This window comes from Calonectris borealis, chromosome 3 (genome assembly GCF_964195595.1).
Source record: "Calonectris borealis chromosome 3, bCalBor7.hap1.2, whole genome shotgun sequence".
Classification (NCBI taxonomy): Eukaryota; Metazoa; Chordata; class Aves; order Procellariiformes; family Procellariidae; genus Calonectris; species Calonectris borealis.
In genome coordinates, this window is record NC_134314.1 from 33,914,440 (window position 1) to 33,937,543 (window position 23,104).

Below are 23,104 nucleotides of genomic sequence, written 5' to 3' on the forward strand. Positions count from 1 at the left end.
TTTTTCTTCCATGATTTTTTTATAGTTGGACAGGATTTTTTGTTTGTTAGCACAGAATAAGGTTTTACTGTGTCTAATTTTCCAGTATGATCTGAATTAGTAGACTTGTGCCATAAAGCGCATATAAATACTACAGTATAATTCTATTACTCCAGTGTGGTAATGATATCTTGTGTTCAAAAGACGGTAACATTGCCACCTACTGTTCAGAAATGCATTGGTTTTGCAGAGCATCCCACAGTTGCAGGTGTCTGAAACAATGAGTAGGATGGGTTACATTTTTGTCTTACACTTTCAAAACCCTTTTTGAAGGGTTTTCCTTTTCCTCACTTTTCCTTTTTGATTTAAGCAAATCCTTAAACCTTTCTCTATTAGATAATATTAAAGGCTTATTACGTGTTCACCTAAACATCTGAATTTGAATACAATATATTACTGTAACCTTTGTTATTTTTCAAAGTCTTTACAAATTAATAACAAGTGTTTAATCTGTGAGGTACATTCACATAGCTAATTGTGAGCACCTTTTTTTCCTCAAATGGATCTTTCATGTTTCTGAAGTTTTGGCTCAGGTATGCCCATATTCTTGAGGATGATAGGTTTGATTGATGGATCGCTGTTTTTTCCAGTGACAAAATTGTACTTTGTTATGGTACAATATAAGAGTTTCTCATCCTTTTATAACGTTTAATAAATAGTGGATGAACTGTCAGAGGACTGTCAAAAGAACACCTCTGCTAATGCTCAGATCTTCAGAAAATAATCTCTTTTACTGAAGAGCAATTGTGTGATGCAGATCATCTTCAGGATAAACTCACTCAATTTCTGTGGATGTTTTCTTGTTCCTAAAGAAATATGCAGTTTTGTTTTTCTTGTATGGACTTTATGATGTACTCTGAGAAAATGGTTTTAAATTTTAGTATTCAAGAGAGTCAGCAGCTCAGTATTTTGTTTTGCAGATGCACTGCTGTTGTGCTGACAGCACAGAGGATACGTATCTCTCATTTCTAAATTAGTTAGGCAAATATAGCAAGCTGCAGCATAGAATTTCTGACATTGCAGCAATTTTGAAAATCTACTAGTAAAAGTAAACGGGAAGAATATACATATATGCTTAAACTGTGTATTGGTAAGGAACAAATAGCCTATTCTGTCATAGAAATGTATAATTATGTCAGAGTTTAGGATTTCAGGGGTGGCCCTGCCATTCTATGACCTAATGTTTGTATTTTTTCATTTAGCTTTAAATTAGAATTTTCAGTCAAAAATTCTTGCTTGGGAAGCAGTTAAACAGTCAAGTAATTTTTTAGCACTGTATTTTACACAGATATTACTGGTAGCTTTGTTTTAGCTATTTTTGTTGGTGAATGTAGTGATACAGAGCAAACGGGAAGGGTGATCTTATGGGTGTAATGTTGTGGCACATATATGATCTAGCCACGATAGTTCTACTATATATTTTTGGATGGTTGTCTGTTCTCTCCATGTCCTGAGATTACATTTGTAAAATGGGTAGGTGCTTTTTTCTTCTAATTTCGTGAGTCTTGTCTCTACCATGTCCTCTTTAGTCAGTGCCTAGGACGGTGTGGTCCTTAACCTCAGCAGGGACATATAAGCATAACTGCATAATAACTAGAATTGCTTTATTTTGTAGTGTCCCTTCTAAAGAAATACTTTATACAGACTTGTAGGTATGACAGTAGGCACCTCAGATTAAGTAATAATTATTCCTCGATACATGAAGCTAAGAGTCCCATCCATCTTACCCCTAACTCGCTTAACCAGGGAAACAATTAAATGTAATATTCTCCTGGCAGACAGGTATTCTTCAATTGCCTTGCTCAAGCTGATAATCACTTATTTTAGTCTAACTGTTAAGCAGATTTGAGATGTTGCTTCTATTTTAAAATAATCAGATTCAGTTAAGTAATGGTTTTCCCCCTTACATGAGTACTTTTGGAATCCTTCTCCACTAGGTTGTTTCAGTGACTTTTACGCATTTATCATCTTGAATGCCATCACATGCCAAAGTAGCAATTTATTCAGTCATGCACAGCTCATAGAATATTTTCTGAATACTTGGTGCTAAGGGAAATACAACCAGAAATAGTCTTGGGCTTGGGTGGGAGGTATTGGTGGAAGGATAGTTTGTTTTCACTTCAAAAACAATGTATAAAATAATTCTGGAGGAGCTCAGAACTTGTTTGTAATGAGTTTGTGCAGCTTGGGAGATACGGACAAACTATGTTTTCTGTGTGACCTAAAATACAGGCTTCTTAATGGAAACATTTCATTAATTTTTTTCCTATGCTCTTTTAGCATTTTATGACACCAGTTTTATTTTCCTCTGTTTAAAAGAAAAAAAGATTGCTATAAATATCTATGTTATATTGTTCTTTCTCTTTAAACAGTTTTATTGGACACTCACTGGGTAATTTAATAATCCGTTCAGTGCTCACAAGACCTCGATTTAAATATTACCTCAACAAACTTCATACCTTCCTGTCTCTGTCTGGACCACATCTTGGTACCCTCTACAACAGCAGTGCTCTTGTTAATACAGGTAATGTATTATTTTCAGTAGTATAAGTTTAGGGGAGATTTTGTCTTTGAAGTGCACTTAGCAGTTTCATGTGGGGTGCACATTTCTTCATTACTTTGATTTTGAGAAATTGCACATTTCACTGTCATAAGGAGAGAGAAGGGTTATAAAAATGAAGTATCAATAGAAGGATGTGCAAGAGATGGTTGACATAAGCGTTTTCCCGTATGTTTGGTTCAGGTTTTCTATTACACCATAAAGAAACTCCAGTTTTAATGTGTTGAGCTCAATTTATTATAGACTGAATTTCAATATACTTAATCTGCAAAACAAGTGGGTAAGGTGTATTAAAATAATTCTGAACTATTAGTAGTGTCTTTTCTCTCTCAAAAATGTCTTACAGTAAACCTTACAACCTGCAGTGTGTTTCTGCAGATGTGTTTGTACCTTATGAATGTCTGTTTTTCTAAAGATTAAATGTAGCTCTAGGAGAACTTGTAGAAACTGCTGACTTCTGAAATAAATCTCAGCAAATATTTTCAGGTAGCATCAAATTTTTAAATGAAAAGTTGTTTCTGAGATTACCACCTACCTTAGAGAGCCCAAAACCAAAATGAGTAACGCTTATTTTCACTAAATATAAACATGCTCATTAAACTCTTTAAAAACACTCTAAAAATAATGAATTACTTTGTTTAGTGCCAGTTTATTTATTGATTGTTTTATTATTTTGTTTCATACAAAAATGAGGAGGAAAAGCTTTTAACTCACATGTATTGAGCTTAAGAAAAGTGGACAGGAATTGCTGGCTAACTGGAGTTACTGTTGGAGTTTATAGAAGCAGCGGGGAACATGAGAACTCTTTGAATTTGGTTGAAATGATACTGTTTATAGCCCTCAACACACTACCAATGAGGTTCACTTCAGGGTTAAGACGTCTGCAGTATAATTCAGTATGGGCATCTACTGGGTGTTTAACCTAGTATATCTGTGGACAGTTTCTTTCAGGAATTTTAATCTCTAACTGAATCTCACCTGATCACCCAAAAGTGTTAGCATTACTTTGCTTTTAGAAATTGCAGTTTTCCAGGATACAAAGAGGCAGGGCTGTTTGCTTGTTTATATAATCACCAGGAAATGGCTTTCAGTTAAAGGTTAAAGCTATCAAAGTATAATCCAGAATACATTCACTGAAAAAATAAGGATTTCTGGAGTATTTAATCTCTTTTATAGTTGAAGACTGTACAAAATACCCTTTTCATATAATAATCTTCCTCTACATTTCAAACTCCTTAAGATTTTGGAAAATACCAAGATAATAATAAGTAATGGGTATTGAAGTCTAAATTACTGTATTGTGTGTATACATTAATGACCTTCAATAAATTCCTTCAGTAAAAGATAACTATTTCCTTGAGGGTTGAATCAACACATTCTTGACGCTGTGTTGCTTGCTTGCTTTTCTTTTGCTTGACAAGGGAGAGAAGGTTTTCTGAAAGGCCAGTTAGCCAGCTAGCTTTGCTCGTTGACTAATACAGAGGGTACAGCATCATAGAAAATATACTACTATGATTTTCCTCCCAGAAAATTCTGCTTCCGTTGTTCAAGTTATATTTAATTAATTCAGTGGTTCTATAAAGTTATTTTTAGAAATCTGAGAAGTAACGCTTGATGTTTAGTGTTATGTTTTAACCCCAGCCGGCAACTAAGCACCACACAGCCGCTCACTCTCTCCCCCACAGTGGGATGGGGGTGAGAATTGGAAGAGAAAAAGTGAGAAAACTCATGGGTTGAGATAAAGACGGTTAATAGGTAAAGCAAAAGCTGCGCATGCAAGCAAAGCAAAACAAGGAATTCATTCGCTGCTTCCCATCGGCAGGCAGGTGTTCAGCCATCTCCAGGAAAGCAGGGCTCCATCATGTGTAACGGTAACTTGGGAAGACAAACACCATCACTCCCTCTTTTCTTCTTCCCCCAGCTTTATATGCTGAGCATGACGTCATATGGTATGGAATATCCCTTTGGTCAGTTGGAGTCAGCTGTCCCAGCTGTGTCCCCTCCCAACTTCTTGTGCACCCCCAGCCTACTCGCTGGTGGGGTGGTGTGAGAAGCAGCAAAGGCCTTGACCCTGTGTAAGCACTGCTTAGCAATAAGGAATACATCCCTGTATTAGCAACACTGTTTCCAGCACAAATCCAAAACATAGGCCCATACTAGCTACTATGAAGAAAATTAACTCTAGCCCAGCCAAAACCAGCACAAGTGCTACATATTTCAACATCAAAATGTTCTAATATTCTGTAAATCATTGAAATAGAGTTTGTATATTGCCTTATGGCTAGGCTAAGTTATTAATGTATTTTCACTTCTTGTAAGCGTGGTTATTTTTTTCTAGAAAGACATGCACATTAGGGGAAATAATGGTCTTCATGCTTTATTATATATAGGCAGGAAAGAATAATGAATAAAAATCTTAAATGTTTCTGGCCTTGACAATGCTGACATGAAAAAACCTAATGTCTGAGGAGCTAAATATATGGACTTTACATACTTTTACTTATGTTTAGTTAGTTTTCATATTTTATTGTGGATCTATACTCATGTTGTACCGAACAATGCAGGACTATGGTTTATGCAGAAGTGGAAGAAGTCTGGTTCTTTATTGCAATTGACGTGTCGAGACCATTCAGATCCACGACAAACGTTCTTATACAAACTTAGTAAAAAAGCAGGTAAGCTTTATTATATTGTTAATACTTACTATCTTTTAAAGGCCACTGTACATAAATGTGAATAGGAAACCTAGAAAAAAATTTTCCAACAAGCTCCTATTTCATATAAGAGTTTATATAAGAGTTACTTTGGGTTTAGTCCTATATTCTTCAAGTAAAATAAACAGTAAACCATTTTTGTTGCAAAGGTGGACCATTGGTTTGATAGTTTCCTTCCTAACTAATAAGCAGAAGTTCTGAGTGCAGCCACTGTGCTGGTGTGTGTGTGTATATATATATTTTATCAGCTTCCTCTTGAGCCACTGAAGCTAGTGATTTCAGTATGATAAGTCAAGTACATATACACTCATTTAAGATTACCTGTTTCTGTATGTGTTTTTCCTATCTATTCTATAAATGTAAAATTCTGCTTTAAGGTTTTTGCTAACCTGTCTTATTTCCTCATTAAGATGGTCAGGGAAAACGAACACTCATTTTGATAAAGAAAGGAGAAGTTGTACTTAGCATAATAGCTAAAAACAAATTAAATTATTCATACAATATTATTCATACAATTTTCTCTGGTTTGAATATTCTGATTTCAGCTGTTGGCTGAGAGCCAGTTTTGGCAGTGAAGAATGTGCCAGTTGGGGGTTAGTTTCTATGAAGCATTATAAAGTTATTGAGGATTCATCTGACAGGTATTTCTAAATGTGTATCAGGCAAGCAATTATGAAGCCAGAGATGCTCGTGGTGTTTTGTGAAAAATCTGGGCACGTTTCTCCACCAAAATATTTGTAGGGTGTCACAGCTGAAATTTGGTTGAGAGCAAAGCAGTACAAAGATATGGGAAGGAACAGACTGACATCTAGCTCTTGAGATGTTTGAATATAAAACTTACAGGACTTGGAAGAAGCAGAAAAGAATAAGGAGCAAGGAGAAAAATCATGGATAAGATAGAATTTTGATCAAAAACTGATTTTAGAAAAACTTGGGATTTTTTTCCCCTTCTGTTCAAAATCTACTATCACAAAGTGATTTTGTTGCTGATAAAGTGATATTTAAGGCTTAACTGGTATTTAAAGGTGAACTGCGAAGTTAAAAATTGTTGGAACAACTGGACTACCATCAACTGAAGTGTTCTTAATGTAGCTTTGCAGTCTTTTGAAAACAAATGTCTGATCCTAAACAGAAGTTATCAGCTTCTGAGAAGTTACACAGTGGATGCTGGGTAAGACTGTGGGACCTGTGTTATAAAGATAATTGGATTAATTAATCAGTTCACTTTAAAGACTTTGGTATTCCTTGGTATTCCTTTTTATGTGTATATATCTCAACATGACTAGAGACACTGTTATTTGAGTATTGTTGTCTATTCTAGAAATACGACATATTTTCTTATGACAGATCTCTATGTGACAGGCTTTTTGAAAGACCTGGATAGCATTGTCTTAAGAGTTATGACATGCGTTTCAGACTTTATTCCCCATAAACTGTAGAAGGAGCCTGAAAGTCTTAGAGCTCAGTTTCCTTTTTCTACCTTCTTACTGAAGAGATGGAAAGAGCTGTGTCTTGAGCCACAGCCTCATACACTGTCTTCTTTCCAGGTCCTTCAGTGAGCTTGGTGTGAGGGAGAAGGAAAGGTTGGGGGAGAAGGAGAAAGAGATGTAAAAGTTTGATAAAGCAAGCTTTACACTTCCCTAAAAGAGAAGGAAGAAAGTTTTCCTTTGAGGGATGAATTAATATACTGTATGTACACTGTAGGTGTTGGTGTCTTTAACTCCTGATACCTGTACAAGGCATGCTTCTGTCCTGCCGTCTCTTTGTTCTTTCAGTGGCCATACACTATTGGCTGTGCCTGGCTCTCAAACACCAGGTGGGAGGAGTTTGGGATTCCCCTAACTGTACAGTTTCTCTTCAGATTTTCAATCCAGAAAATTTGCATACTGTTCTCTACATAAACATAAGTGATTCCAGGAACCACTTTATCTCAGGCTACATGCAAGAGATTGACAACACTGTTGAGAAGTATAGCCCTGATTTTGCAACTTCTGTTGATTTTTCTAATCCTATAGGAAAATAGGAGTCTAAGATGCAGAAATATCTGTTGCTGCTTAATGTGGTGTCTTCTTCAGATGCTGGCTTTGCAGCTGGGAAAATCCCTAAGGCAGCAAAACTTGCTAGTATTTCAACTCTGCTGTGGTCCAGTTGGTTTCGAGATTAACCCTAAAAGTGGCTGTGGATCCAGCAGGTGATGTTTTGAGGGTCTGGGCCTCAACCACGTTTTTGTATGGTGGTTTGTGGCTCTAGTTCTCAAATTTGCCAGGGAACATCTCTGTTAAACACATTGTCTTGTTGCTTAACCCCAACATGGATGAAGTTCCTACTTTCTGTTGAGCGTTGTAGGTGAAAGTACAGTTGAGCATCTCCTCTGCCACCCTTAAAAAGAAGCTCCAGTAAGTACTAATGCTCAGCACCGTTCAGAAACAAGACATTTGTGCTCATATCTATTCTCTGTTCTAAATCCTGGAGCAGTACCAGGTAATACCAGAAATCTTGCAATCATGAACACATTTCTGATAACTCTTTCTCAGTGCTGCTTCTATCACAACAATGCATCTAGGAGGATCTATGACAAACATTTTTATCAATCTTGCTTTTTCCTCCCTGTTTGGGGCCAGGTTGGGCTTTATGGCTGAACATCACGTCAGGCTGTTGGATCTCATAGTCAGAAGCAGCACCAGGCAGTTCTCTGCTGCTGCCGCCAAAATTTCTGGGCTCTTTCTCTTCCCAGAGATCTCTCTCAAAAGAATCTGTTCTGAACGGAGTTCTAATGCTTTAATGAAGAGAGCTTACAGAATATTCCATCAGGAGAAGCAGGTTTTGTATGTGACATTGCAAAAAGAATTATGAGTCTTCTGAGCATATGCAAAATTCTCACCTAACAATAGGTTCAGACTTCAAAAGAACCTTCACAACTGAAAAGTGAAACTGAAAAATTATAAATATATAATGAATAAATCCCTCCCAACTATATCATGCAGCTCTTCCTCACTACAATGTAAGTCAGTCTGTCATTACTTGCTGAAGGAACAGTTACCCAGAACTTGTTCTTTTCAGTTTCTTTAGGTTCTCTACCTCAGTTTTCCTTTACTGTAAAAATCTTTTAATAGGACTTTTTTTAAAGCATCCAGTAAGAAACAAATAGGTTCTCCTAACAGTTATAGTTGTTACAGTGCTGCTACTTGTGTATTGTATTTCATCCTTTGATAGGAGTGAATGATAATTATCCAATTCTGAGATAAAAGCTGAAAGTGTCACATATATGTGGTCCGTACTCAGGCAGCAGTAGATCTTATTATCATTAGTCGTGGTCTGGGTTTTTTTGTTTGTCTGTTTTAAAAATAGCTGGGGCCAAGTCAAGTTTGTTATTTGCCAGAAAACTTGGTGTAAATTGTTTAATATGCTATGTTGTGCCTGATAAATATAACTACATGCTGGAATAGTGATTCATCTAAGTGACAAAACTTGTGTTAAAAAGTTGTTGTTGTCATTAATTGATGTTAGTATTCTAAAATGAAAAGGAAATGCGTTCACGTAAACACAGATATCTATGATTTAGAATGTGTTCATTTGATTGTTCTTTTAGAAGTATATCTGGATAAGAGTTTTGTTTGCAGAATTTCTTCAGATCTAGGATTGGAGATACAGTTAGCTCTCATCTAGCAAGTGAACTCTGGGAACATTTCAGTTTCATTTTCAAGTAATTTGTCAAGGCAGAATGACAGATAACTCATTTTAACAATTCTATTTTTCTCTTGTGTATAAATAGGAATTGATGCTTAAAATTGTAAATGCCGTTTGAAATTATTGATTCGATTACAGCAAATGACAAGTGATGATGATTAACTGTCTGCTTTTCTAAGTCTCTGTTTTTCTATAGCATTGTATGTGATTTGTCTGTCAACTAATTTTGCTTTTATGCACTTAATGGAGTGTTACAGTTGTAGAATATTTTTTAAAAGTCAAGTACAACTCATTCAAGTACAACTCACTATCAAGTTTGTTAAAGCAGAAGGAGTGACCTTAAAAAGTTAACTTCTTAAAGCAACCTTAAAAAGCCCACTTATATATTATCTTCAAGTTTAAAAATTACGAAAACAAAATAATTTTTCAGGCCATGTAATAGGTTACCCTATGAAAATAAATCTTTATTTCAGAGAATAATAGCAGGTAGTGGGAAGAAATTGAGACTTAAATACTTGCCATTTCTGATTGGATTGCTGTTTTAAAAAAAAAAAAATCTGGATGTTTTCTTTCTGGACTTAACCATTCAAAATTCTAATAAGTTAGAGCTGTTTTCTGTCTTACAATTATCGTCATTGCTAATTGCTGATAAGGAGCAAAAGCTGACCTTATTTGCTTATAAGGAACAAAAGGTAATAGGATTATTTATTCAAAGTGAAGAGAGTTAAAGTTTATGCTATTTCTTGAATTTTAAGTTACTTTATGTTGGCAGTTGAGGGATTTATACCGTTTTTAAAATGGAAAATTTAAAGTGGAAAATTTAGTTTTCTGATGTTGCTTCTTCATAATGATAATGTTTAGAATAATGTTCTTTCACAGTAATCTCCTTAAAATCTGCTTGACATGTCTTCAGCAGCCACAACCTGTCTGGTAATTTCTGGAGATCTTGGAAACGATTGTTATTTTCATACTGTGACAAGAAATTACACTGGGTTGCCAGCTATGATGATATGTGTTCACACAAAACACAATTGTAGTTGCACAGATGAAAAAAATCCATGAAAATTTCTGTGTTATGTGTTTCATGTTGTAGTATTATGGATTCAACAAAAACTAAGAATTTAATTTTTTGAAATTAACTTGATAAGAAGAAGATTTTTAGGCACAAAAATAGAAAATATATAGTCCTTTATTTTCTAATTGCTTGGGTTTTAGATGTTAGTATGGTCTATCCACTTAGCGGAAATGAGTACCTTTTGTAACTGAACAATTGACATTTGCCATAAAATTTACAAAATGGTAATTATGCACACCTGTCCTTAAAGGGACAACAGGGAATGAGTTAAGTATTATTTGAAACTAGCGCGTGAATGAGTTGAGCAGCATAGCACCACGTAGGGATTCAGTGGCAAGTTCTGGAATTTGCACAGCTCCTGATTTCTGTTTCCACTTAATGTATTGGTTATGCTTAAATATTTTCCACAAGCGATAACTGCACCTTCATGTTTACTTTCTAACATCAAATGTAAAAATCAGCTAGCTTATGAAATGCCAACTGATTTTTTGGCACATCACCAAAGTAATAATAGTCAGAAGTTTTTTTTCTTTTAAAATGTTAAGGAAGGATATGCATTTGATCAGTGTATTCAAATACATAATTGATTCCAGTTGGATCACATTGTAATTTTTGTCTGTGGAAGCAGAAAGGCAGTAGCTCCAGTGAAACTGAAGATGCTTTCAGGTGTAACTTGAGCACTGTCCCAAACACTTCTCCCAGCTTCTCTAATTCACTTTGTTTTGTGCAAAGTAAACAAGGGAAGCTCTTCTTTTTTTTTTTTTTTTTGTCTTCAATTAGAATATTTTTGTTTCTTACCTTATTTACAGTTTGTACTCGGCTAGTTAAATTTTTCATAAAAATTAACATATTCCAGGGAGTCCAGAAAAATAAACTGTAAATTCTTGATTTGTAGCCATTGCCACCCAACAAATCTGCACTTTCTTGTTCATGGTACTTCAGATGGTCATTTCTGATGGGTTCAGAGACTCTGCCTTATATATTAAGAAATCAGCAGTGAGAGAACAGTTTCATTTATATGTAGGCTGGTTTTGATGTTCTGATCGTCTAAGAAAAATGTCAGTGACATGTAACATTTGGCTTTAGTTTGGTTTCAGACAAGACTTTTGTGTGTGAATACCTTGTTTAGAATGACAATACACTGGTCAGTACAAGTATTAAAAACAAGGAGTCCAGTTCCATCAGTTGGTCTTTGCCTGCAGAAACTTGAGCTTGTCAGTCACCTGAAACAACATTAACTGAAGACCCTGGAGACAGATCCCAATTTGATATAAATTGTGGTTGATCATCTGCAATTAAGGATTTGGCGAGTAGACTGACTCCAAAACTTTGGACAGAACTCGTTTTCCTATAATGAATAATGATGTATGTCAGAAGCATGGCTTGCTGAGACTGGCTTCCATAAAGCAAACCTCAGAGTGCTGTTTTCTGTCCCAGCTGTGAATCATTCGCTCACTGGCGGGAGTGCTTCCTGCAACAAACCTTGGACCTGCAAATTTTTCTACCTCAGCTTTAGTTCTGAACTTTTTTTAAAAGTCCCATTTCTCAGCCGTAGAATATGCCCACGTTAGCACTCAGGAATGCATTCAGAAGCAAATCTCCTCATGATCCCTGTTTACTTCAGAACACAATGAATGAGCTTTAGGAGCCAATGCACGTTGCATCCACAGGACCAGACTGTCCAAAATAAACTCTCCTGAAAATGGGCATTATGGTGGATGAGGGATTCTTAATACCAACGGGTTTACTCTACAGTTCTGTTCCTCCTATGCAGAGTTCACAAATATGAATGTACAGCCATAGTCTCTTCCAGGATGTTTTTGTACTTAGGTAGGTAGGCTTAGATTCATACGTCTTAGTACTTCCACAGGTCTTGATTAGTGGAGTTCTGATGTGCTTGTTTATTGCCTTATCTCCTCCCTTTAAAAATGTGCATTTTCCTAATCTCTGAAAGGAGGAAAAGACATTTGTTTTGGTTTTCATTTACGTCCATGTTAACAGATCAGCAGTGAATAAGCATGGTTGGCATGTTTTCTTCTTTGAGATGTCTATTATGTACAGGATGTCAGCTTAGCTTACTTGGTGCTATTCGGCTTTGTGGAGGGAAAAAGCATTTCAGCTCTTGACTTGAGGGAGTGCCCGTTTATAACTCGTGATGAGGATGAGATTAGAATTGAAATAGCATCTCTATTGGTAGCATGGCATGGAGACTAACCTAATCACTTCTGCTAAGCGGAAGGACTTCCCAGCCCTCAGTAGCTCTGTTCTAACAGGTTGGAAGAATCTGGTAGGTTCTATAGCATCTGGAGCCAAGTTCTTTAAAGTAAAATCTTCAAGGCAGAGTTTGAACTGACATGAAACTCTTGAGTTGGTGTAAATCTAGCTCCCTAATCAGTCTTCTTGTGGGACTGCAGCTGAAAGTCTGAGCTTCCTTGCATCTGTACTGTGGCATCTTAATTTGAGACCTCAGCTGACTCAGGATGTCAATGCTTGAATTTTTGGGGCATGATTCTAGCTGCGTGTGAGATGTGTTAACTTCACAAAGCGGTGCAGAAGACCAACTGCAGGAGATGGCTGCCTTCCAGGACTTAATTTCTGAAGTCCCTGTTTCCAGACTGCATTTTTTGCAAATATTCCAGATCCCTATTTCCAAACAAGTACGTAAATGGACAGAATTTAGAAAACATTAGGACTATTGTACCTTGACAAAACTGAGACATTTCCTTCAAGTCAAAGCAACCAGGTATGACCCTGAGCTACCTGATCTAATATCAAAGTTGGCCCTGCTTTGAGCAAGTGGGTAGGATCAGATGATCTCCAAAGGTCCCTTCCAACATAAATTATTCTATTCTAGGATTCTGTGATTAGTATATTCCTAAGGAAAATGGCAGCTTACTAATGGAATCAGATTGTTACACTTTTTTTTTTTAAGCTTATCGTAGGCGATTTTGATTTGATTATGCTCAAGAACTCTGTGGTATCCACAGTGAATATTGTCCATTGCAAGTAATTGAAGTCTTGTTTTGAATTAGTTAAAGGGCAGGTATGGAATTTTGTCATCCTTTTTGTCATACAAGCCTCAGAGCGTATCAGCAGCCCATTGTACCAGTGGCTCCATCTCCCATTCCCTACTTGCATGTTGGCTATAGCTAGAGGGCAGACTTAACATCTGATTCTGGTGCCTGAACATGTATAAAAATTTATTCCTCTGTGATTGCGGTTAGTTACGAGTTACCAGGTCTCTATACCTGCTATCCCAGACAGATTTTTCCACATGACATATTTTGTTCATGAATTTATAGATATCATTAATTCAGTAATGACTAATGCTATTATTAAGAATTCACTGGTGGACATGAATGGCACAATAGTTAAATGATAGAAATTGTACTCTCCTCTCTGTGTGTGCTTAAATTCACTTTGACTGAGACTGAAGTTCCGTTAGTTAGTTGGAAAGCCCATTGAAGGTTCAACATTTCCTTGAATGGAAAGAACATTCTGTTATATGGGCCAAAGCTTGTTATTTCAGCAGTGATCTTTCACTTGGATTGTTCTTTTCCAAGCTATCTCAAATCCTGTTGAAAAATTTAGTCAATGCTTTCTAGTTAATGACAACCTCAGTGTTTTTTGTATTACTCGGCAAAAACGTGTGACCTATTCAGTAGATGATGTAATGTAATGTGATGTGATGAGTCAAATGTATTTTGTTCTGATAGAATTAGGTTTTAATCTTCTAGCATTTTTGCCTAACTACAACGATCTGGAAATGTTGGCCTAATTAGATTTTGGGGTTGGTTTCTTAATTCAGCAGCTGAAAATTTTGCTGTACAAGAAAAAATGGTTCATTAATTACTTAGAATAATTTTAAGTTTGGGATTTTTTTTAATACTTACAGTATGCGTGACAGATCTTGTATTATTCGTGGTGTGGGAAAACAAAGATGTGGATCATAGGAATTAACTGAGCTGTGTTCTTGTTCACAATTTATTCCTGAATTTTTAATTTAATTAAAGGCAGAATATATTTAAAGTCTAGGAAGTAAGTGAAAGAACAACATGTAAAGATGACTGGTGGGCCAGTTTTTACTGCTACATAAATGAAAGATTGTGATAAGTTGCTTCTTTATCCACAAGTACACTTAATTTAGGCACAGTTTAGCACTGCACACTTCCATATTAGAGATCATTCCGTGCCTATGTCCTGAGTAGTCCAACAGTCTGTCTGGAGTGCAGAAGGGATGCTGTTGAACACCATGCAGTTCCTTCTCATTGACAACTGGTTTGAGCTATCTCATGTTGTGGAAATCTAAGAGGTTGCTAGGCTCTGTACATTTATATACATCATTTTGACTCCTCTCTTTCCCATCCATATAGTCATATGTGGTCTAAGTATATCACACGAACCATGTCAGAATAAACAACTTAAAGACGTAAGACTTGGACTTTTTTCTTCAAAATAGGCACAAAGAGCCGCCCAAAGACAAACCACCCAAATATAGTTAAACAATAAAACTGATGCTTATGAAATACCCTATATGCCTTCTTTGCTTCTGCTGAAGACTTCCCTCAAATACTTTTTTGTAATGAAAGATTCCTGATATTTATCATGCCTAAAATAAAGGGAAGCCCAAGACATGTTTATGAACCAGAATATAAAGCGTAAAAATGAGTCACTGTGATCAAAAGGGAATGCATAATTTATTAGACTGTGATGTCCTAAGCCTGTTCTGGGTTTTTTTTTTTGTTTGTATTATATCACATTTGAGGATGAAGAGAGTCCCTTTAAATGTTGATTGATGTAGACTGATGTTCCTCTAAAGATTCCTCAGGATATCTCTTCCTTCTTCAAGTTGATTAAAAGACCTAGGCCGTTCACTTCTTTGTACCTTTTATATGAATGCTAATGGTTATTTCTCTAGGGAAAGCACCTGTCAAAAAAACTTAATACAAGATATATAGACTCCCAAGGAATTTACAAAACTATTACATATTAGCCTGCAGAGAATTCTTATCCTTGTTTTATTCCAAATGCATTCTTTTCAACTCAGTGCAAAGTTTTGGAACTGGCATCTGCATCTTTGCGTAAGATTTGCTGCAGTCATTTTTCAGATGTCAAATAAAAGACTCCAGTGATTTAGCTGATCTTTTGAGACAGTGTTGTTTTTCAGTGGGCACAGGCAAAAAAAAAACCCAAACAGATTTCCTGTTTGAAGAGGACAGGAACCAGGATCTAGTTTGGATGCATTTTCTGTATGTTTTTATAGATGTACAGAATTTTTTTTTTCAATATTTTGTGAAATCTGGGAAGATACATTTACTTTCTCACATGCTAAAGTTGTTCAGCATTGTTTCTGTAATTGACTTGGTTTGGAGATGTAGTCTTCATCACATGGAGTGTACAAAATATTGAAAATAAGGAAACAACCTCTGAAAAAAGGAAAGATTTTTCACTTTGGGCTCCATTGACGGCTTTAGGAACAGGTGTGTATTAGTATATGTTCAGTCTGAACAAAGCAGGGGAACTAGAATCCAGAACTTTGTCCTGGCAGTATAGCTTCTGAAAAGCAGATAGCAAATAATTTCTTTCTCCTACACAATCAGATCTCTTTTTTTAATGGAAGAAAAGTTTGATTTGTGGAGTTAACACAGAAAATGTTTGCTGCAGATTCCAAGAAGCACCTTTGAAGAATTACTTTATTTGCAGTATTCCTATAATTCTCAGAATGGACTAAGTACATTTCGTAAATTAAAAATTAACAGTTACAGAATCTGACCATTATTCTCTGGAAATTAAAAGCAGGGCTAATAGCACCAGTGCAAAACTCATTGGCACCGGTGCAAATAGAGTTGGATCAAATCTACCAACAATAAGATGTAAGCAGCTAACACCCAGGAGATTCTCAAAGAGCCATTCAGGCTGGCTGCTTTTCAATAGAGCTTACCTTTACATACACCTAAACTGTTGGAGCATTTTCTGGTTTTGCCTGACAGTTGCCTTTGTATTTAACTGTAGATGGCTATGATATTCAGAAGGGGCTGTTCTGAGGCAAAGGCAACCTCTTTTCCTAAAATGCTCCATTGTATTTGGCCTAAAGCATATGGGCAGCTCCAGAAATCTGCTGAATTTTTAGGAAAACATAGCAATTAAATGTCTTAAGGACCTCGGTCATTACTGGGGGTTCCTACCTTTGCATTGTCTTACTATTAGAGTGCTTGTCCAAGAAGTAGGAAGTCTGGGTTTAATTATAAAGGCTTAATTATATTGGGGAGTTGTGTTGGGTGGACGCTGCACCTGTGCTCGAGCTGGCCACACCTTACAGCGAGGCAGTGCCTAATAGAGGTACCTACACTAGGTGGGCTATATCGTGTACTTGTTGACGCTAGGCATTAATCCTGGTGCAGCTAGGCTGTTGACTGAAACATCGGTGAAGACAAGGCACCATCCATCTTTAGGTTTCTTTAAGCAATGCGGAGGCTTTACTCCCTTCTGTCAGCCAGAAACCAACCACTTTATTTCTAAAAAGGAAGACAAAGGTTGGAACTGTACTCTGTTTAAGTGGGAAACATCATAGTTGGGTCACGCCCATATGCATTAAAATATGTAGAGGAAAGGCAGGTACGCAACATTTCATTATTCTGTAGCTCTACCTATTGTAATTGATTTTTCTGCCTTTTTGTGCAAGATCTTGTAGCAAATCGGTGCCAAATTTCAGTTGTAAAATGTTTAATTATTCTGTAGTAATTGTCAAGGGATTCATTATAATAGATACCTTTTTCTCTTTTCCTGTAGGTCTTCATTACTTCAAAAACATTGTGTTAGTAGGATCTTTGCAGGATCGTTATGTTCCTTATCACTCCGCTCGCATTGAGATGTGTAAAACAGCTTTAAAGGATAAACAATCAGGTAATAAATATCCTGCAAAATAAACAGACCACTCAGGTTAAACCTGATAGGTCTCAGATTCATCCCATTTAATTTTGGGTGCTTAACTGAGGCACCTCTATTATGTGTTTAGACACTCTGGGCTTACTTTGTAGTAATGGAGAGAGAAAATCCACTTGGGAGCTGAATTGCTTTCTGGATCTGTCCTGTTCTATTACGTGCAGAAGGAGATGAGATTGAATAAATTTCTGGTTTACAGACTTCACTGAAAGTTAGGTGAGATGAACACAGCCCCTGATGTGCTACTCCATGAACAGGGAGGACAAATAGCTTTGATTTTTGAGGACATCAAGTTGTAGCGTTGAGCACGTGGGCTGTATTTACTTGAGGCTTAATACTAGCACTGAAAGAAAAGGTAGTTTTCCCATTTTCAGTGATGGTTGGTTGTTGTATTTACTGTTGAGACATCATAGCACAATTGCATTCTAGCATTATATATTGACAAATACCTTTTACATAGTGTAATAAATTAATACTGATGAGCACATTCTCACTATAAATGTACAAATACTAAAATGCATAGCTTAAAATTATTTTTCCAACATTTCTGGGGAAATTAAACTTCCTGTATATTCTGTCTTAACAGAACAACAGCATAACACGTATCATTACCTCTCTTATTCTGGAACGTATTCATTTTGAGTTCAAGGTCAAAGAACTGTATTTGTTTCTGGTGATTCACACAGTACAACTTTTCTTTTCCTCTACAGGACCAATTTATGCTGAAATGATCCAGAACCTGCTTCTGCCAGTTCTTCAAAATAAGGAATGTAATTTGGTTCGTTACAATGTAATTAATGCATTACCCAATACAGCAGATTCTCTCATAGGGAGAGCTGCACACATTGCTGTTCTTGATTCAGAAATATTTTTAGAAAAATTCTTTCTCGTTGCTGCCCTAAAATATTTTCAGTAGAGAAAAGCGTTGTAAGAGACTTGGTTATTACCTCATTAACAGATGAATCAAATAATGTGTGGTATTAAAGTATAGCTGCAGCTGTATTTTAAGAGATATTTATACTTTTTATATGGAAGATAATTTATATCATCCACACTTAGGGCTTTTTAACATCAACTTTACTTTCTAGGTAATGTGGCTGTGCAATATTTTTTTATTTTGTTCTTTTTACTTTTCTATTACTTTTTCTTAATTTTGGGTACCTAATTATTTGGAGATTAAAGCACAGTGCGTACTTTTGGTTGGTTTATTAATTGGCTCTTAGACTACAGAATCCAATGTTACTTGGCTACATTTTACAAGAGGCTTTAGATGCCAAAATAAATTGGATTTTAAAATTCTAATAAGGTCTTACTCGTTCAGTTGTCGTATTTTAGCCCTGTAGGAAGTTTAACTGGAAACCAATGAGCTGCTAAAATACTGGATATTTGAAAATGACTATATCTGTGGGTCTTGCAAAGACCATTACCGAGTTGTCTCTTCAGATATCACTACAGCTTAACAGTTTTCTACAAAATCATTATCATCATTGTTAAATATGTTATGCCTGTGGGAATATATTTTCTACTGATCTCAAAAACATGTTAGTTTACATACTCAATTTTATTACTGGAACTTTAGTTTTCAGAAGCAAATGGCAACTAAGGATTTTTGAATGTTTAATGATAGCTGCCTTCAAATAATTGGGGTTTTGCAAACTGTTAAAATTGCTCCTTACTCTGTCAGTTCTTCAGATGAACATGGACAGTTTTACATGGACTTCCTTGTATGTACGTAAAATAAGTAAATGTTATAAATTTCTGCAATACTTTTATGAATTTAAGCAATTTTTAAATATTGTTAAAATGTTTTATTGACTACAAAGTATTGTAAATATAAATCAATACATCTTCAAATGGGACAATATTGTAAACTTTACCTGTTTAGTGATACAGATAAAATGTTTTTGATATACAGGAATGTTAAAGGTCTATCGACTTTCCACTGGTGCTGAATAGCATTAAGTTTGGTTTCTCCTTCCTTCCCTTTTCTCTGTTTCAAACAATAATTCACTAAAGGTGGGGGGGGAAGAGTTACATGTGCATTCACTAATTGTTTTTGAAAAATAAAATTTGTTGTATAATGCATGTTTATTTTTAGCATTGTGTTACTGCATCTGGTGTTAATAAAATGAACAAATGACTCTAATGGAAGCAATTAAAGAAACTGAAATGTTCTGCTAATTACCAAAATTCTCGGGAGGCTTTTTTGTATATAATTAATAATTTTGTATTATTTGAAATGAATATAGCAATAATAGTTTGTAATGAAGTGATTTTGCATTTGGTTTGTTAATATATTCTTTGTAATATTTTTTTTTTCTCTGTAGCTTACAAGTTTCAGATGACCAACCAGAGTTTGGCAACATACACACGTAAAAGAGTATTTTATTAGTTGTGTTAGGCAAATCCTTACGACACAAAGATACCTTAAATACATTCCCCCTCTAACAATGCCTACTTTTATTAATAACTTTTTTACATTATGATGGTGCCAGTATGTTGTAAATATTTGAATTAAGCTCTGACATCTCAACTGTCTTTTGTTTAACAGTATTCTAGTAGTTGGCTAGTGGCTAAATTTTTACTATCAGTTTAGGAAGCTAGATCTAAAAAATTTTCCGTGATTCACAATGATCAAGTTAAACTATTTTTAGTACATAAGTATTTAGACGTTTCTGTCACTACTCAGAAATGTCCATCTGTCGTGGTTTAACCTGGCAGGCAGCCAAATACCACGCAGCCGCTCACTCACTCCCCCCCCTCCTCAGCGGGACGGGGAGAGAATCGGAAGAGTAAGAGTGAGAAAAACTCATGGGTTGAGATAAAGACAGTTTAATAGAACAGAAAAAGGGAAAATAATAATGATAAAATATACAAAATGAGTGATGCACAATGCAATTGCTCACCACCCGCGCTGACCGATAACCAAGTAGCGATCGGTACTTCCTGGATCACGCTTACCATTCATATACTGAGCATGACATCACATGGTATGGAATACCCCATTGGCCAGCTGGGCTGGCTGTCCTGATTATGTTCCCTCCCATCTTGTGTACCTAGCTCAGTCAGTAGGCACGGGAGCTGTCCTTGGACTAGGAGGGCACTTAGCAACAACTGAAAACATCAGTGTGTTATCAACATTCTCCTCATACTAAATCCAAAGCACAGCACTAGGAAGAAATTTAACCCTATCCCAGCCGAAACCAGGACACTGTCCTGCTGCATCTCTCTGGAAATCCAAAAGTGTAAAGCATGCTTTTGTGATTAGCAAAGCAGAAATATCCTGGCAGAAATAGCCACTTTTTTTTTTAATAGTAGATCTCATCCATGTAAGGAGGCTTGAATTTGGTTTGTTCTTTGAGGAAAATGGATGGTGCAGGAATGTGATATTTGCATGTAAGTTTGTCAAGAAACAGGGCAAATTAAGAGAACATTAACTTCTTTTTCCCTCTTCTGATTTGTGTTGCCCAGTGCAGTCCATATGTAGCTCTCTCAGTACTGCAGCTTTTGTGGCAGCTGTTTGACATCTTGAAGTCTGAAAGGAATAGCTGCTACCTGTGTGCTGTAAGACAATAGTGAGTGGCATGGTGACCCCCAACGTGTCCTTGAAGCATATGAAGCTGCACTGACAGGCTGTATGGTACACTTACGGTTGCTGTCTGAAAACATGCAGTCTTGGTTGTTCTGGACAACTGTGCATGTGTTGCATGGCATACTGCTCCTACTCCCGCCTATTTCTGCCCTCTATTTACTAGATAGCAATATGGGCTCTTATATACATAATTGAATGTCATCTGATGCAGTAGCAGCTAGAAAGTGCTCCATCTCACCCCTCTTCTCTTTGAATCAGAGCTTCATTTCCTGTAGAGACCGTGACCTCTCTTTTATGTGGTATCCTACAGCTGCTCAAAAGAGAATTATGCTGCTTACAGAATGAGAGATAAAAATTAAGGTCTTAACATTCCTTCAGAAAGCTGCCAGTCTCTTGTTCCCTGAAGGCAGTAGGCTGCTACTGTTATTTCACAAAGCTCTGAGCAATATTATTAGGAGGTTATTGCATAAAATGAGATCGTGTCTGAACTTTTGTTTGCAAATTGGGAAAAAGAGCTCATGTTCTACTGTGGAAATCACCAGGCTTTGCAGCGGAGCCAAGAAATCCCACGTTAATGGAAAACTTTCTCTGTAACCACAAAACACCCTTCATTCCAAGGCAACCTTACTTGCACAGCCCTGACCAGGTGTGGTGTTCAGATAACCAGGCTTCTTGACATGGTCAGAGAGGAAGAGGGGGCATTTAGGCAGAATCGGTGGCACACTTGCTTGCTGCCTGCGGCAGTCCTGGTGTGGTACTTCCCAGATGGCCCCCATGGCCAGCTCACATTCTGGCTCTTCTGAACTGGTCTGCTGCAGCATTTGTGCTCCAAGTCTGCTATCCCCTGCCTTTTAGAACAGCAAAGCAGAGCAGCACACAGTATTGTTTGATATATATGGTCAGTAAACGAAGGGAGGAAAACAAAAAAAAGAAAACATTGCATTTAATCACAAAGTAAAAAATTCCTGTGGCATGTGCTACATTTGTATTTACCAACGTTCAGATTTATTACCTCCTCATTCACAAGATTTAGAAATACATAAATTAGGAGTAAAAAGTAAATTTTGCATTTTTACAGCAATACAATAAATGAAGAACAGGGAAAAAATGCTTTGAAGACGTCAGCTTATTTTTAGGTGGAAGAACAGTTCCTAATTAATCTTACATTGCTATTTCATCCTTACCATGTGAGATTGCACATAAGCATGATTTTTCACGGATTTGTGTTAAGCTGTTTAGGAACAGAGCTTACTGTTACTTGGTTCCTGCAGACAGCTTGGTATGAGTATTTTTAAGGTAAGAATTTCATTATAGTTTTTACTGTATTGAGCACATGCATGGCGAGTTCTTGAACTTGGAATAGAGCTGCTTTTTTCTTGCTGCTTTTGGGCAGAAGAGCATTTTTTCTGCATGAGCCACTAATATTCCTTTATTCTGTCTGATCTAGAAGCCCAGCATCTTGCTGTTAAACTAACGAAAAGGGTTTCCCATTATTTTTGGTCTCTAATGTCCAATTAACCATGTTATAAAAAGCTGATTGAGAAAATGTCACACATAAGGCAGTCAGTTAAATTTAATCACTTTCAGTGCGTAGGCATTGCCAGATGTAGTGCAATAAACTCAGCAGAGCATTGCTGCTGTTAATTTACCAAGGAGATTTACTTTCTTAAACTCTTCAGACGTGAACACAAAATGCTATTTTAGGCTCTGATCTCCAAGAACGGCTGAGTGAAAGTTTCTTCTGCAGTTTAGTATCTGTGGACAGTGTGTTTTGAATTCTGTTTTATGGAAGTACAAGGTTAGCTGGAGATGTTTGAAGAGTGACAGAAAGCAAGTATTGCCATTTTCAAAACAATAACTGGTGCTAATTAACGGGAGCTCCACCCCATCAGCCCAAGTGTTACTTTTCCCAGGGTTAGATTTACGCTGAGAGAGAGTGTGTTCAAAGCACCTTCAGTGGGTAAACTGGGAAAGTGAAAAGATGTGGTCTGAAGTCTTCTGGTTCAGCACTCAGGGTGTGGTTGCTCAGTTTCTTGTTCCTTTCTTCCTGAAAGGGTGAATAATGCCTGCCCGGGCAGGGGGTATAGGACTGAGAGAGATTAATTTATTAAATTAATAAAATAATAAATTAATAAAATAATTACAATATTTAAATAATTTTCTGGTAGCTTTGAAGTTATACAGCCTTTAGTTTGTAAGGACAAACACTAGGTCTGTACATCACTACGGCATCAGCCTAAATTCTTTCATGTCCTAAGTAGCCTTTGTGTATTATTTCAACATTATTTAGCTAGCTGGGCTGCACTACACATTGCGGGGGGGGAAATGGGTCATTTCACCGGCAAACACTTCATCGTATGGGAGGAACGAGATGCCTTTGCTCCGGGTTTGGAGAGGGAAGAGGGGAGCTCCATAGCTTATTTCAAGAGCCCGGCGAGGGGAGCTCCATAGCTTATTTCAAGAGCCCGGCGATGCCTTCATCAAGAACTTGGCTC

General features: G+C 36.6%; 1 protein-coding gene across 12 annotated transcripts in view; it reads left to right on the plus strand.

The window, feature by feature from the left end:
• FAM135A (family with sequence similarity 135 member A) overlaps positions 1 to 20,064 on the plus strand; it is a 91,781-nt gene extending 71,717 nt beyond the window's left edge. For 5 of the 12 annotated variants that reach the window (XM_075145299.1, XM_075145290.1, XM_075145294.1 and 2 more), the window contains 4 exons: positions 2,412 to 2,563; positions 5,164 to 5,274; positions 16,865 to 16,978; positions 17,728 to 20,063. In XM_075145299.1, the coding sequence (XP_075001400.1) occupies positions 2,412 to 2,563; positions 5,164 to 5,274; positions 16,865 to 16,978; positions 17,728 to 17,933 (583 nt within the window). In that variant the 3' untranslated portion in view covers positions 17,934 to 20,063. Of the gene's footprint in view, positions 1 to 2,411; positions 2,564 to 5,163; positions 5,275 to 5,858; positions 5,955 to 16,864; positions 16,979 to 17,727 lie in introns of those variants that run through there. The other 7 variants (XM_075145297.1, XM_075145301.1, XM_075145300.1 and 4 more) reach the window with 5 other exon arrangements.
• The last annotated feature ends 3,040 nt before the right edge of the window (positions 20,065 to 23,104 follow it).